A 16607-nucleotide genomic window follows, 5' to 3' on the forward strand; every position below is an offset into this window, starting at 1 on the left:
CATGAATGCCACGGATCGTTGGTCCGTAACGAGCGTGAAGTGGTTTCCCAGTAAATAATGTCTCCACTTACGCAGCGCTTCGACGATGGCGTACGCTTCCTTCTCTATCGCTGAGTGTCTCTGCTCGCTTCCAGAGAGAGTTCTCGAGAAGAACGCGACGGGTCTCCCAGACTGATTAAGCGTAGCAGCTATCGCGTGATCTGAAGCGTCGGTCTCCACCACAAAGGGCACCGAGCTATCGATCGATAAAACCACGGAATTACTGATATCGTCTTTGAGGTTGTGGAAAGCTGTTACAACAGCGGCATCTGGTGGAAAGTTTTTGCAATGCACTAGGGGATGTATTTTCTCGGAGTATTGCGAAATCCATCTCGCATAGTAAGCAAACATGCCGATCACCCGGCGCATTGTCTGCAGGTCCTGTTGTGGGGGTAGCTCACGAAGTGGGCGCAATCGTTCAGGATCAGGCTTAATTGTGCCGTCGGCTATCGTGTAGCCGAGAAGGTCAATTGACCTTGCCGAGAATACGCATTTCTCGTAGTTGAGAGTCAGATTATATTTTCTAGCAATGCTCAAGAATCTGTCCAGATTCATATCATGTTCCCCCTGATCCCTACCGCACACTGTGACATTGTCCACGTAAACGAAAGTGTCTTTGAGGTTTTCATCTGAGATAATGTCGTCCATAACCCGTTGGAAGCAAGCTACCCCATTCGTGACACCGAAAGGTATTCTCCTGAATTGGTAGAGGCGCCTACCTGCCTGGAATGCAGTGTAAGGTTTGTCTTCCTCTCGGATGGGAATTTGGTGATAGGCGCTTTGCAAGTCGATGGTGCTGAATACCTTATAATTGGCCACGCGTTCGACCATCTCGTCTATGCGCGGCAGGGGGTAGGCATCGAGTTGGGTAAAGCGATTGACCATTTGGGAATAATCGACAACCATTCGTTTCTTATGGTTCTGACTGCTGGTTACTAACACCTGTGCGCGCCATGGCGAATCGCTCGGTTCTATAATTCCTTCTTCCAGTAATCGCTTGGTTTCTGAAGTGATGAAATTCATGTCAGCAGTGGTATATCGCCGCGATTTGATCGCTATCGGTTTGCAGACCGGCGACAAGTTAGCGAACAGCTGGGGGGACGTTACCTCGGCGGTGGTCAAAGCATTTAAAATTAGACGAGGTTTGCTTCCTCCAAAGGGTATTTCGACGCTCGTGTGCTGCTTGAGGACATTATGACCCAGAATTACGTCTGCGCACAAATCACGAAGCACCAGTACCTTTACATCCCGATGCGTGTACCCTTTTGCGTCCAATTCGACTTTGCAGTACCCTCGTACGCGGGACTGTAGTGAGGTGGCGGCCATGCATACCGTATTGTCTGTCGGGTGGATTATCCATTTCCTGCCCTTCACTAGCGAGCTGTTGACGAAACTTTCAGAGCTACCGGTATCAATCAGTGCCTCAGCCATATGCCCGTTAATTCGTACGTTGATGATAGCCTTGGATAGATTCCCCGGGGAGGCTGCAGTTAATTTATTTTGCGAGTAGAGAGCCGCAGAAGTGGGTTTATTTCTCCTTCGAGTAGATTTACATACCCTGGCATAATGCCCTTTCTTGTCGCAATTCATGCATGTGGCATCTCTGGCGGGGCATCTTTGACGGGGGTGCCTTTTGTACCCACAAAAGAAGCATTTACCAACCGGAGTAGCTGTTGGAGTAGCAGCTGAGGAGTTTGACGTGGCCTGTGTATCCGGCTCCTCGGGTGTTTCTCCATCCCCTATGTCTGGCTGTGTCTGTGCCAGTGGGGTTCCTCGAGTTCCCATCGTAGCAGCGTTCATTAGCAGCATCGGTGTCCCAAATGACTCAGATTGCTGCTGTGCTGTGCCGAGCATCACTCGAGCCTGATCGACTACCTTGTCAAGAGTGGGTTGCGCTTTCTCTAGTAAGCGTTGCCGTATGTGGGCTGATCTGAGTCCTTTGATGAATGCCTCCCGTGTCGCTTCCTTTCGGTGTTCCTCGGCGCTTACGGCCCGGAAGCTGCAGTCTTTTCCCAGCTGATTCAGAGCTTGCAGGAACTGATCGATTGTCTCCCCGGCAGCTTGCCTGCGTGTGTTGAGAAGATGTCGTATGTATACCTCGTTCTTGCGCTTCACGTAGAGCGCCTGCAGCACGTCGATCGCTGCTTCGTAAGTGTCGCACTCCGAGAAGAGCCTGTACACGCTGGGCGAGACATGATTCACGAGAGCGGCAAATTTGTCAGCTCCCTCTTCGATGATGGTCAGATAGTGTGAGAAGGAACAGAACCAATGCGACCATTTCATTTCTGCGTCAGTCACGTTTGGGTCTGCGTCGAACCTCTCTGGTTTGTAGATCTTGTCCATCGTTGGTTGAGAGAGCCGAGAAAACCAAATGGAATAAATTGAAATGAAGACGAGAGAAGAACCTTCAGAGTTTAGGCTTTATTCCATTTGATTGAAGCCGCTTCTACGGGCACACCAGGAAATACAAACGCAGTATGGAGTACAAGCAGTAAGGTATACACGCGCAACTAATCACCGCAAAATAAATCAGTATTATATATCAATCAGTGTTCTCACCATTCAATGAGCACCAAGTGAGCCGGCGACATACAACGGCAATGCCCCAGGGACAAAACCCCGCGGCCGAGCCGAACCTCAGCTTTATCTCTTCTGTGCTCGAGCCGGGTATCACGTGGTCACACGTCACGACCTTCCATTCACCACAATAGATCCCCTCAAGATACCTGACCAGGAGCTCCTATCTCTCAGAACCGCAATTGCCATAGACTCCCTCTGGGTGGCTGGCTACGTTCTGGAACTAGACTTGTGCCCTTCTTGGAGTGGTCTCATGAAAGTTGCCATGCAGACTGACCAGTACGAGAGGACAAGAGTAGAAGCTCTCCCCTTCATTAATTTGGACCCGTCCAATCCAAGTACCATCTACACGGCACTATGCTTTGCACAGTCACAATGTGAAAAGCATGACTTGAAAATATGTGCAGTAACATTTGACCAGCCCTTGTACATCAAGGCAGCAGAGATCGTAGCTTCCTCACAAGACCTAGACAAAGTAATCATTCGTGTTGGTGGATTTCACCTCCTCATGTCATATCTTGGTAGCATAGGCCACATCATGGACGGAAGTGGACTTGTAGAGCTATGGGAGACAGTGTACGCCAAAGGGTCTGTCATTCATATGCAGTCCGGTCATGCATTTTCCCGTTCTCTTCGTGCTCACATTCTTACTGCAGCTGCCCTCATTGGAGTGTTACTGGATACACCTGGCATCTTAGACCGCATAGATAAAGACCACTTAGCGAATCTTTACGTTGCACTTCTCAACCAGGACAAGAAGGCAACTGATGTAGCTGAGGAGGCGTGTGTGAAACAGCTAAGTCTGATAATTTCACAACTCCTTGACCAGGCAGCAGGACAAAGTAGAACAGGGAAGCTTTGGGTGCAGTATATCAGACAAGTGACTCTTCTGCAACGTTTCATTCGAGCTGAAAGGACAGGTGACTGGAATCTCCATCTCAGCTGCGTGAGGGACATGATACCGCATTTCCATGCTGCAGGACATCTTCCTTATGCCAAATCTGCCAGGTTGTATTTGCAACAGATGGAAGCCCTAGAGCAGACCATGCCAGGAAATGAATACACACTGTTTGCAAAAAAAGGGTACTTCACTATCCGCCGTGCTGACTCATTCTGGGGTGGAAACTTCTCTGATCAAACCATTGAACAGTTTCTGATGCGGCAGCTGAAAACATCTGGAGGACTGACACATGGACGTGGAATCACAGACAGTACGTTGGCAAAGTGGGTTCATGCTCTTCCTCGCTGTATTCCTATCTGTGATGCACTGGAACAGTTCACCGGAGTACACACTGGTACATCAGAGCAACATAAAGACATACGACAAAGTACCAGGTCAAGAGACAATAAAGACAGATGCATCTTTGTTGGATGGCTGCAGGCACATCCGCCATTTGCTGGGTATGAAACTGATCGCCTGGTCTCCCTGTCAACTGGTATCGTCGCTGACCCGTCTGTCGATTGTGATAAAGCTGTAGAGATTGGCCTTGCAGCGGCATCCGAAATGAATGGTAAGAAGTTCACAGATATCAAGCTACATCGAAAGGACAAGGTGAAGACCATTGGTGCCAAGAGTAAGACAGTGAAAATCAGGGGACAAAGCACAGAAGTCAACTCAATGCTACTCTTCAATAGAATCACATGCGTCCTGAATAACAGCACTGAGATGGAATTTTGGACGCCATCTTGGATTGCGGAAAACGCTCAAGGAGGATTCATGAGGACTTTTAGTATGTTATTTCACACACATTCCTGGACCTTTCCTGAAAAAATCAGCTTGTTACCAAAAATGTCCAGGTTAAACCCTAATGCTCTTGGACTATTATTCGCAACCCACCTGGTGTTACAAGAGCAGGTACCGTCCAGGAAATGGAGGCATCATATGATCTTTTCAGAACACCAACTATTTTGGATATCACCATGAGAGAAACTAATAGGGAAGAAACTCGAGTTTATGCTGAATGGAATGCTGCAAATCTCAATAATGTGAAACAGTGGACGCCTCTTTCAATCCCTGAGTTGAAGGCCTTCATTGAGTTGTTACTCGTTGCTTGTCTACACCAAGCACATATGGAACCGAAACGTGAATCATGGTCTCCTGAGAGTGGAAGACCCATTTATGCTGCGACAATGTCTCTAAATCGCTTCAAAAATCTCTTGAGATTTCTGCGATTTGATAATAAAAACACCAGAGCTGTAAGGAGAGCAACAGATAAGTTGGCCGCATTCCATGATATATGGGAATTATTCCAGGATCGTCTGAAGTTATGTTACATTCTTGGACCAGATATGACGGTCAATGAGCAACTTGTCCCATTTAGAGGTAGATGTCCTTTTCGGCAATACATGCCAAGCAAGCCTGCAAAATATGGTATAAAAATATGGTGGAACTGTGACGCAGAAACCTCTTATCCACTAAAGGTCGAGGTATATATTGGTCGACAACCAGGTCAGGCCAGACAAGTTGGTCTCGGTTCAACTGTGGTGTTGAATACTACTGGCCCTTGGCTTCACAGTGGCAGAAATGTTGTATGTGATAACTTGTTTACGTCCATTCCTCTGGCGGAAAATTTGCTTCAACAACATACCACAATTGTTGGAACTCTGCGCCATTACAAAGCTGAAATACCACCTGAAATGCAGCCTGCAAATAACAGACCCAAGCGTTCGTCTTTGTTTGGATTTGCTGGTAATCTGACAATCACATCATATGTTTCTGCTAAAGGTAAGGCTGTTCTGGCATTATCCACCATGCATCACGATGAAACTACAGAAGGGGAAAAACAGAAGCCATCCATCATCCTTCACTATAATGCCAAAAAGAGCGGCGTGGATACAGGGATCACATGGCGACATTACTGTCCTGCAAGCGCAAATCAAACCGATGGCCTATGGTCTTGTTTTACAACCTGTTGGATGTGGCTGGAGTTGCTGGATTTGTCATATGGATGTCTCTAAATCTTGAATGGGCTGCAAATGACAGAAAGGGTCGACGTCGTAAATACCTCAAGCAGTTGGCATATGGCCTCACCAACGACTGGATTGACTTGCGCACTCAGAATGTTCATGTTCTCCAGCCGGCTGTAGTGACCGCATTACATCAACTTGGAAAGGTTGCTGCAGCAATCCAGAGACCACGCCAGGCTAGAAATCCTGCCAGGTAACGATGCCAATTATGCAGAGGGCCACAGGACAATAAGACCTCAACTGTCTGCTCAAATTGCAACAAATATGTTTGTGGTACTCATTCAACCACTGTTACTACTTGTACAAATTGTGAAGAGTAACTAGAACAATGAACCTCATAAATCTCGACACTACAATGAAAAATGACTCGTATTGCTTTCATTATTATGGAAACTGCCATATTTTAGTTTTGTATGTTATGCTGTTGCTGCTTTCTGTGTAAAAAAGTTAATTAGTAAAATGTGTAGCCATTCGCAAATTAATTTCCGATTGTTTTTGTTTCGGATATCACTAGATATTGAATACATTTCATATGTATCATCAACTTCTCAATGTTTTACACTGTTTTGTACTAACTAGGTATGATATATTTGACGAATGTTGCAACATTTGGCTTGTGTATCGACCAAATCAATGACCGTTTTGAATGGGGTCAAATTGACCCCAGGTGTGCCAATGTGTGAGTTTTGGTATGCGTGTCGTTGAGGGGGAAACAAATTAACAAATCGAAGAGATACTATAAATCTAACTAGTTCCACGTCATCAAAATTAATGATTAGTCATATTTTTAAGACCATCAAAGTTGTTTTGCCCCACTTCCGATTTTATTACTGGAAGAGGGATGGAGGGATCAACACTCTAACAAAACTAGTTACATTTAAAGGACTTCATAAATCTTTTGATTTGTTCCCTACCTAAATTATCCAAGATAATGCAATACATACTTCTTATCAATGAGTTGGCAATGTTGAAATCTTGCCATTTTGTATGATACCAAACATGATTATTATGTTTATCTTCACGAAGAAGGTAACCTATGGAAATGGGTGTGGCTTATAATGTGATGTCAGGATACAGCTTGACAGAACTTTTTAAAATTCAACATATAGGGTAATGTAATTTATCTACCATGTACACCAAAATTTTTTTGTCATATTTTTTTTTCATATTAACAAATTATGCTTCAGGATAAGCCGGCAAGGCCGGAGCAGTAGGGGAGTTCTGACTGGTATTTTGACGAGAAGCTTCTCGATTTTAATCTTGATTTACATTAAAATCGAGTTGCTCCTTGTCCAAACACTTGTTAGATCACCCCAACGCTCCCATCCCTGATGGTTTGTACTGAATAATTATTCCTAGGAATGAAAAAGAACGATATGAATTTAGTCCTGAATTGTCTTTATAGAGCTATGTAGAATTACGTAATATGATATTATGACCTCATTTGACCCAAAATGACCTCTAAATGACCCCACATGATGTAATATTTATTTATTGATCATGTTTTAGCAATGTTCATGTCATTACCTTTCATATGATACCACACATGATATATTTACAGTAAACTGTATTGCAGAATATGCAAAAAAGGGGCGTGGCTTATTACATCATTTTGAGGGTCAAGCGTTCAAGATACAGCTTGGCAGACAGCAAAATTGAAATCAGCATACCAAAACTAGGTGAAGTAAAGTGTTTGCCAGCTTTTCCTCAAAAATGCCTCTTGGGTTGTTATATTCAGAAAACTTGACTAGTCTACGATGGGTGTTTACTTTGACCTCCATCTCTTACCATAGCAAGAGCGGGCGTCAACTCCCACATCAGCTCAATGGCTCTTAATACCAGAAATTTCAATGGAGGAATCAATCCCGTAAATGACTCCTCGGCTCTCCCTCAGAGACTGAGGAATCTGGCTCAAGACTCGAACACCACCAAAATAAAAGGCTCTCAGCACTCTCCCGTTGGGCGACTGATTTTCACTCGATTAAACAGGTCCTTTTAAATTAATGAATCTGAGCTTTTTGTCACTGGAAATGTCTCCGAATTATTTTTTTTGATCAATAATGCCATCTTGATTAGGTTGTGGGGCTCAATGGTTTGGAGCCGTTAAGAGTTTGGAATGGTGCTCTTCTGGGATAGGCAGGGCCTAAACTACTTTGGGCAGGTCCGACTCATCAGTACTCTCCCACCAAGGCCTGCCCCTCTTCCTAGCTCGCTTAGTAATTGGTGATGGACCTTTGTCGTCTTCACCAGACAAGTTGTCCATCATCAATCACCTCCTCCTGACACCCTGGAGAATTAGATTAGGCTACATTTGATCAAACGTGGTACAAGTAGGATAGAATACAGAATAGCAGAAGAATGGCGAGACACTCTCGACTCTCAAAACCGTCCTGATTGGCCAAGGATCCGTCACGTGATCTCTCCCCAGTTTTCCATCCATCAAAGCTTTTAAAATCAAGTACGGTCTGTGTTTAAGGATTGTAAAAACTTTTCTTCGATTTATTGGTGATAAACCATTTTTGTTTTGTTTTCCCGATGTACCAGTGTATTCAGAATTTCAATACCGGTATATTGATATGTCGCTGGACCCCAATCCTCTAAGCCAATTAAGCTGGTTAATCACCAACATCTGCCTGACATCGCCATCAAAACGGACAGGATAAGTCTATTCTTTCTAACCATGATTTTTACTGAAACAACACATGTATTTGCAGGCAGATTCACAAGAAGTTTACAGTCGTATGTGTGCAGGCATGTATACAATTTCCCCTAATTGACACACGCATGCCATCGGATCCTTGACTATCACTTAGCACCCTACGTTAACGAGCACCAAAATGCATCCAATTTGAAGAGAGAGAGATGGGTGAGGGGTAAGATGGAGATGCTAAATAATGATGGACGAAGACCGAGATAGGATGAGCTCCTGCACAGCTTGAGCCTTTGCATCGCTTGAAAATAATATGAGCCCGTGCACCGCCCAAAAATTCTGGCTCCAATGTCATACTCGTCCGGAACCCCCCACATTCCACTCCAGTCCTGCTCTCTGCATGGTCATCGTGCTGATCCTCCCCATGTCCTCAATGATGTCACGAGCGGCACAACCTGGGCGCAAATTTTGGTGGGAACACATGAGCGATGATGTGACGAAGGGGGTTTGGTGACAGCCAGATAACTCTGGTGGAGTGAATGTGAAGGCGAACAAGAGCAGAAGGTGAAAGGTGTGTGAGGAAAGTGAAGCATCAGAGAATGAAAGGGAAAGTGAAATATACAGAACAAAAGTAAAAAGATTCAAGCAAAAGGTGCAATGGAACAAAGTGAAGGAACAGCGGAAGCCAAATGAATGAAAGCCCAGACTGCTCGACTCCAAAACGAAGAAGCAAGAATTCTGAACAAGACTGCAGAACTGAACTGAACCCGAAGTAAGACTCAAGACTGAACTTCCTCACTCATGTGTCCCTCTTTTATCCTTCACTTTCCCTGCCCGGCAAAACCCCCACCACTGTCATTGGTGGCTTACCGGCCCAGAGGACTCCTCTTCTCTGCCTGTCATTAGAACCTTTGCCAACCTGCTGCTCACCAACAATCTGGAAGTGGTTCCCCATGAGTTGGGTGTGGTGTGATGCCAGGAATTATTTTGGTGACTTGTCATCCCAACAATGATTGATGGGGTCACCTGGCATGCAGTCCTTTTACATGGTGATAATCAGCTGGTTTGAAGCAGTTTCGGGGGTGGGGGGCTTCCCTAGGAGGGTCGGGATGGAGGGCAAGGCTGCTGCGCTGATGGCAGGGAGCTGGCAGGCCGCAACCCTGCGCATATCCCCACACTGACCCACCGGCCCTTGCAGCCCCCATGCCCGCCTACCGCAAGGAAGCAGCATGTATCATGATGAATCGAGGTTTTCACACCCTGTACATGTGAGTATATATGTATATATTTTGTCCCTCATATTTTTTTTCTTAAAACAAAAAAATATATATAATTAATCCTTTTTTTTCTTGCTTACAAATCACCAAGTAGCATCTCTTGCATGACAACTCAAATAAACATTATAGTTTCACAGGTCACCATGACAAGTCACCAAAATAATTCCTGGCATCACACCACACCCAACTCATGGGGAACCACTTCCAGATTGTTGGTGAGCAGAAGGTTGGCAAAGGTTCTAATGACAAGCAGAGAAGAGGTGTCCTCTGGGCCGGTAAGCCACCAATGACATACATTGTGTTATTGATGTCTTTCTGCAACACAGTTGACATTTTATTTAAATGGATGTTTCTGGCTGAAGGCACAACGTGGATGCAAGAGATTGCTGACTTGGTGCACTTCAATGGTGACATAGAGTTTGCAAAGCGAGCACCAATTCAAATACGTGTGCCATTTTTTGAGATCACACATCCAGATGTGATAAAAAGACCAAACGGTAAGTTTCACTCTGTTTGAAAATTGCCTGTTATTGGGGGGGGGGGGGAGGACTGTGGTGAGATAAGCGTATCATAATGGAGTAACGCTTTGCTTGCTTCGTTTTATTTCTAATTTTTCAGGACATTTTCTTGCTTCATTATTTACTATTTTTGTTGTCTTGCCCATTTGACGACTTGAGAATGTACTTTTGTCACTAATCTTGGATGTAATATGTGAACCGAACTCCGAGAACTTCCGAATTATTTGTTTTTCCATTTGGTCTCCTTTACACCATTTCAGAACCCTTCAGACCATTCAGAGTTTCGTTTATATACTTTATAACCCTTTAGACCTTTCATTTGCAATCAATGACCTTTCATTTATTTGTGAATTGGATTCTGTTCCACACAAATATACACCAGACTGTTATTAGTCTCGGCCCAAAGGGGTTGCGAGATTTTTGGTGTGTGTGTCATTGGTTGTCATCTCCACATGTGGATTTTAGAAAGTGGAACAGAGCCCTTCCAGATGGTTGTTTATCCATGGTCTATCTTTTTCAAATGCTTTGGGTCAAGGAAGGAAGGAGAAAGTACCATTCTACATACCTTTTGTATGACTCTACTGGCGTTCGAACCACCAACATTTCAAGCTCAGAGTGAACACTTCAACCATAACATCACTGAGTCTGGCAGAAGACACGACATTTGAGATTGACTCCTGACCCGACTATAAACTGTCAGATTGGTCCTTCGTGGACAGGGTGTTGAATCAGTTTGCTGGCTCTTGAAGGAACTTTAAGCCATATTATCTATCTGCTATCATTATAGTGTGGAAATTGAAGATCATACACTGTGCTTCATAAAGAGCAGGTAAGTTATTGCTGGTACCCTGAACAAATTCCAAATTCCTGCCCCTACTGCGGGCAGCAAGTGGTCTGGTCTTCTTGGATTTGCCTCAACTCCAGGTTGCACTGCTTGCTGTCTCAGTGTGGTGTATGGGCTACACATCATTCCTGATGAATAAAGCCACCACCTAGGTGTTCACATGTAATATGTGAATGGCCATCTTTGATTATGAAGGGTAAACCAACAATAATTCAGTGTTCCGCCTCATTTGCTACCATCTTCATTTTCAACATGTGCATTGAAGAAAGAAATCTGAGATTTTCCGCATTGGTTACTGTTATGGATTAATAATATGCCACATGATTGGAAATGTCACCAAGTATATATTGTGGAAAAGGCAAGTTAAATTAAATAAGAATTGTGGTTTCTGTGTGAAAGGACACTTATGCCGACACCTGCATGCACATGTGGCGCTCAGCAGATTGCTGTAATGTCAGGATTGCGTTGTATCAGCTAAACTGTCCACGTGGCTGGACAAATCAACTTATACAAAGTAGTGCTTGGATTAATGTGTTCAAAGTCACTCCTACATGAAAAAGGAATGGACTGGGAGAAAGACTTATTATGGGACATGTTGATCCAGGTCATGTACAAGCCTCTGCACAGCCAATTAATGCAGACCCCTTGTCGCCAGGCCTCAGAATGCGCTTGTGTACAACATAATTAAAGGTGACACAGAGTCATACGAGAGGAGAGGGAAACTCAATTTGAACCAGAGACAGAGAGGAGGGAGAACGCGATGTGGACTGTGAGAGATGGAACAGCTGCAGCATGTAATAGTTCATTTTATGAAATCGGGCTCAAACCAGCAATGAGGGTGCTGCAAGGGTTGCATGTTGACCACAGCCCCAATTCAAACTTGTTGCATCTTTGCAGATGCTGGTTTATCTTACCTGCTGGCCAGTTGGTTTCTCGACGAACCTATATTATCCTGCTGCGGTTACAGGGCTGACATCCAAGCAGATGACTTTATCCTTCTGGTGTTACAGAGCCGATATCCAAGCAGACAAACCCTCTCTGGGCATATCGACAAAACCAAGGTCAAGTTCTTCCTCGTCCATCAACATTGCTGGATGCAGCATGGTCCTGAACGGTGAGTGGACATCACCAGTTGGTGTCACCATCACCATCACCATGGCCAGTTGGACATCACTTTGTGCGAACTCGTGCACTTATCGGAGCAACAGAGCCTGCTTCGAACAAGAACGCAACCGACGTTGACACCAAGTCGTATCCTAATGGCTTTTTTAAAATTAAAATACATGAGATAAGTTTCCTACTTTAAAGTCGTGAGTTTATTCAAGGCTTCATGGATATTTGTGCGTATAACTATGGCTCGTTTAAAAAAATCATTGAGTGTTTCTTTTAAAATCATTGTGATGGAGCACTCCGTGGGTGTCATTTTCCTCGTGTCTGCATATGCTCCGACTGAGGTGAGTGATCTCACCATGAAGGACGCATTCCATGGCACTCTCAAGTCTGTGGTTGATCAGTGCCCAAGGCGAGATACTCTTCTAATCTTGGGGGATTTTAATGCATCGATTGGAACCGATAGGGATGGTTATGAAATGTGTATTGGTCCCCATGGGTCTGGAACTGTGAACCAGAATAGCAGTAATTTCCTTGACTTTGCAAGAAGTCATGGATTTAGGGTGGCTGGTTCATGGTTTGTGTCCACAGGCTCATTGCTGGACATGGTATTCCATCGCTGGTGGTGTGGCAAAGGATATTGAGCATGTGCTTGTGGATGGTTGCTGAAGGATGGTCCAGAACTGCAGGGTCTATCAGAGTGCCCAGTTCCTCAATACCAACCACAGGCTTGTTGGAGCAACTCTGAAGTTGCAGCTTGTATCCGGGAGAATGGTCCCATCCCAGCCAAGGCTGGATGTTGGCAAGCTCAATGATGAGAGGGTAGCTGAAGCGTTTGCGAACAGGCTGAGTGGAGATTTGGGAGGTCTCTGTGCTTTGGGGAATCCTGAAGAGTTGTGGAGTGCCTTCAAGACCACCGTCCTTGATGTTGCCAGTGGATGTCTTGGAACTCACCGTAGGGTGAAGAAGAATTTTGTCTCTCGGGACACTGGATACCATTGACCAGAGTCACAGAGCCAGGCTGAATGGCTGAGCTGAGCTGTTCAGGCAGCTGAGGCATATAAAACTGTATCTGTGCTAAGGGTGGACAAGGAGGACTATGTGCAAGGAATCTGTGAGGGGGTAGATCATCACCTGTGGTCAAGTGATTCTCATCCTGCTTACAGCGGAATTCATGCATTGCATTCCTCAAAGCCCATCCCTCAAGGTACTGCAGTTAGAGCGGAGGGTGGTGGGCTCTTGACAGAGCAGTCCGAAGTGAAGGCCCGGTGGGCCGGTTATGTTGAGCGGCTGTACCAGACTGATCCACCCGCTGTTGAGTTGTATGTCAGGGGTGTTACTATCCCTCTTGTTGACCCTCCAATCAACTGTGATCTGCCTTCGTTTGTGGAAGCACAGGCTGCGGTGAACCGGTTGAAATGGGGTAAGGCTCTTGGGATCTGTGGCATCCATGCTGAATTTCTCAAGGCTTGTGGAAATGCTGTATTTGTGTTGATGCATGCAGTTCTCTGCTCTGCCTGGAACACAGGCATCATCCCAACTGACTGGAAGAGGGGCCTTGTTGTCCCTCTCTGAAAAGGGAAGGGTGATCGCCAAGACTGCAGCAACTACCGAGGATGACGCTGCTCTCAATGCTGGGCAAGGTCTTTGCTCAAATAATTCTTGATAGGGTTCGCCACCATCTGCTTGATCACCAGCGTCCAGACCAGTCAGGCTTTACACCAAAGAGGTCAACGATTGACCGTATCCTTGCTCTTCGGGTCCTCACCGAATACAGATGAGAATTTTGGCAGGGGCAGCTTGCAGCTGATATTGATGTCTGCAAAGCGTTTGACTCAGTGAGTCGGGATGCCCTCTGGAGGATTCTTGGTCTTCGTGGGGTGCCACCAAAACTGATCAATCTGATGTCTGAACTATAATGTGGTACTGAGAGTGCTTTGAGATGTGGTGATACCATCTCTGACTTATTTCCAGTTGTTATTGGAGTTCATCAGTGGTGTGTGCTGGCCCCCACACTTTTCAGCACTTTTATGTACTGGATTCTGGGGAGGATGACTGAGAGATCAAGCTGCGGTGCATAGTTTGGGAATGTCAAGATCTCTGACCTTGATTTCGCAGATGATGCAGTCATCTTTGTGGAGACTTGAGATATCCTTTTGGGGGCCCTTGAGATGCTAAATCGGGAGTCGGAGCCGCTGGGATTACGGATTTTCTGGGTCAATATTAAGATCCAGGCTTTCAATGACATCTTGGATGCAGCTGTCCTGTATGTGCCTGTTTGTGGTGAGGATGTTGAGGTCATGGAGAGATTCACTTACCTTGGCATTGATATTCATGTCTCTGCTGGCTGTGAGTCAGAGGTCAACAGACGTCTTGGTCGAGCCTGGGGAGTCATGGATTCACTGGATCATGGGTGTGGCACTGCTGGTACCTGTGCGGGAGGATGAAAGTCCAAGTCTTCAGGTCATTGGTGCTTCCAGTCTTGCTCTACAGATGTGAGACTTGAACTCTGACAAGGGATCTGAGATGGCGACTTAATTCCTTTGGTACCAGGTCTCTTCAGAGGTTCCTTACCTTTCGCTGGTCGGACTTTGTGTCCAATGAGCGGTTGCTGAGAGAGACTCAAATGAGATTTGTTGCCTGCATAGTCCATGAATGTCCTCTGCGGCTGTATGGACATGTGGCTCATTTTCTTGACGCTGAACCGGCTCACCAGATGCTCAGTGAAGGAGCCTTGTGAGTGGAGGTGGCCAACGGGCTGACCACATCTCTCATGGTAGCAGCAGGTTGATCAGCATCTCAAGGAGATGGGGGATGGGCTCGGCATTTGCCTGGGGTTCGGCCAGATGGATGCCCCTGGAGTTCCGGTGCAAAGTCGACGCAGTGACGCCCTGCTCTGGCGCATGCTCCCATACCTGACCCTGGCCTGATCTGACGTGATGGAGTCTTATTAAATGGTATTGGCGTTTGAAAGGTAAACAGTAGGGATGAATAAATTTCATATTAAATATCCTGTTTTGTGTCGTGTGCTGGTTTCACCGATTAGACTTTTCTGCCATGCTCCCCTTTGTGTAACTGGGGCATTCTCTCTGGTGCATGGAGACGGCATGTAATATTACCAACACTGCAAAAAGCACTTGCATTCTAAAATGATTAGTCTATACAAAGGGTGTTTCAAAAGTTACAGTGCATTGAACAAAATACTTATGTCATGTGTTTGTTAATGATAAAACTAAAATTTATGGTTGTTTACTTGAAGGTACGTATCATTGACTCACTGAAGTGAGATAACCACCAGTTGAGACAATGCAAGTGAATTTCATCTTGCCAGATGTTAATGATTTATTCCTCAGGCAACCCATAAAGAATGGTCCTAACATTGGAGGAAAGAGTGTTTTTGCTGCAGAATGTTTTTCGCATTAACGAGAAGTATACTATTGAGGTGCAGATTTGTTTTTCGAGAAAATTTTTGAAGGATGATTGCCTCATCGAAATTGTTTAAAAACATTGATTGAAAAGTTGTGCGAAACTGGTAGTGTTGCAGACAAGTCTCTAAGTGGTCAGCTGATGTTATGACAGATGTGGTCTTGCAGGATATTGGCAACCTTTTGTAAAAAAGCCCAAGAAAAATCACGAAGGTGCTTGTCATAACAAGTAGGTGTCTTACTAATCTCCATACAGAGCTGTATGGAATAAAATGTTTGTTCTTGAGAAAGTGCATGTTCTTCATGAACTTGCACTTGGAGACACAGAAAAGGGGGGAATTTGTCAATAGCTCCAAATTTCATCACGGAAGAAGGGGATCAAGTGTTAAATTGCACGTTCTTTACGAATGCGGCATATATGTCTGGCTATTTGGATAGCCAGAACACCAGGATTTGTGCCACAAGGAATCCCCATGCATTGGTGTACGGTGCACCCTTTCAAGAGGTGTGTTATTGGGCCAATATATTTGAAGATACCATAGAATCTGAATGGTAGATTAATGATATTCCCCAGAAGTTTTTCAACGAACTAACTAAAGAAGAGCAACGGGATGGATGGTTCCAGCAAGATGGTGTAAACTGCGCACATAGTGCGCACATGCAGTCAGTACAGTTTTTGAATATACATCATTTATCAGGGCTTGTGGCCACCTCGATCTCCCGACTTAACCCTCACAAACTTTTATCTGTGGGGAACGCTCAAAAACACTGTCTATGCAAACAATTCCCAAATGATAAAATAGCTGAAGGCTAACATTCCAGAGTCGATCCATGGCATCCCGGCTGATGAACTGCAGCGAGTATTTCAAAGCATGCGTTGTATTTCAAAGCATTTTATATACGCATCTAACATTGCTTAAATATGAATAGTTCACACTTTCAACAAGTGCTATAAATTTTCTGCAACTGTTCAATAATTTTCACAATAAATCAAATCTTCTATTACCTCTGATATGTCATTGTTTTTGACAATAAATGCTTTTATCTGAAAGACTTGTCTTTTTGCATAAGAGATGTTAAGTTTTGACTGCACTGTTTCTTTTGAAATGGTCCACTACCCTTCCCTTCCTTTTATAGACTAAAGCCCACATCACATTTGAACCACTGTTATAATAATAATAATATACAACGTATCTTTCC

At 44.8% G+C, this 16607-nt stretch overlaps 1 protein-coding gene across 2 annotated transcripts in view; it reads left to right on the top strand.

Annotated features, from left to right (window-relative positions):
• The window catches only part of LOC147026848 (sulfotransferase 1B1-like), a 66695-nt gene that overhangs the window by 19471 nt on the left and 30617 nt on the right, over positions 1-16607 (top strand). Inside the window, exons 3-4 of one of the 2 annotated variants that reach the window (XM_085882697.1) lie at positions 9648-9785; positions 9873-10007. In XM_085882697.1, the coding sequence (XP_085738823.1) occupies positions 9701-9785; positions 9873-10007 (220 nt within the window). In that variant the 5' untranslated portion in view covers positions 9648-9700. The remainder of the gene's footprint in view (positions 1-9647; positions 9786-9872; positions 10008-16607) is intronic. The other variant, XM_085882695.1, reaches the window with a different exon arrangement.

The sequence above is a fragment of the Eptatretus burgeri genome, chromosome 5 (genome assembly GCF_056783735.1).
Source record: "Eptatretus burgeri isolate ZD-2024b chromosome 5, Ebu_testis_v1, whole genome shotgun sequence".
Classification (NCBI taxonomy): Eukaryota; Metazoa; Chordata; class Myxini; order Myxiniformes; family Myxinidae; genus Eptatretus; species Eptatretus burgeri.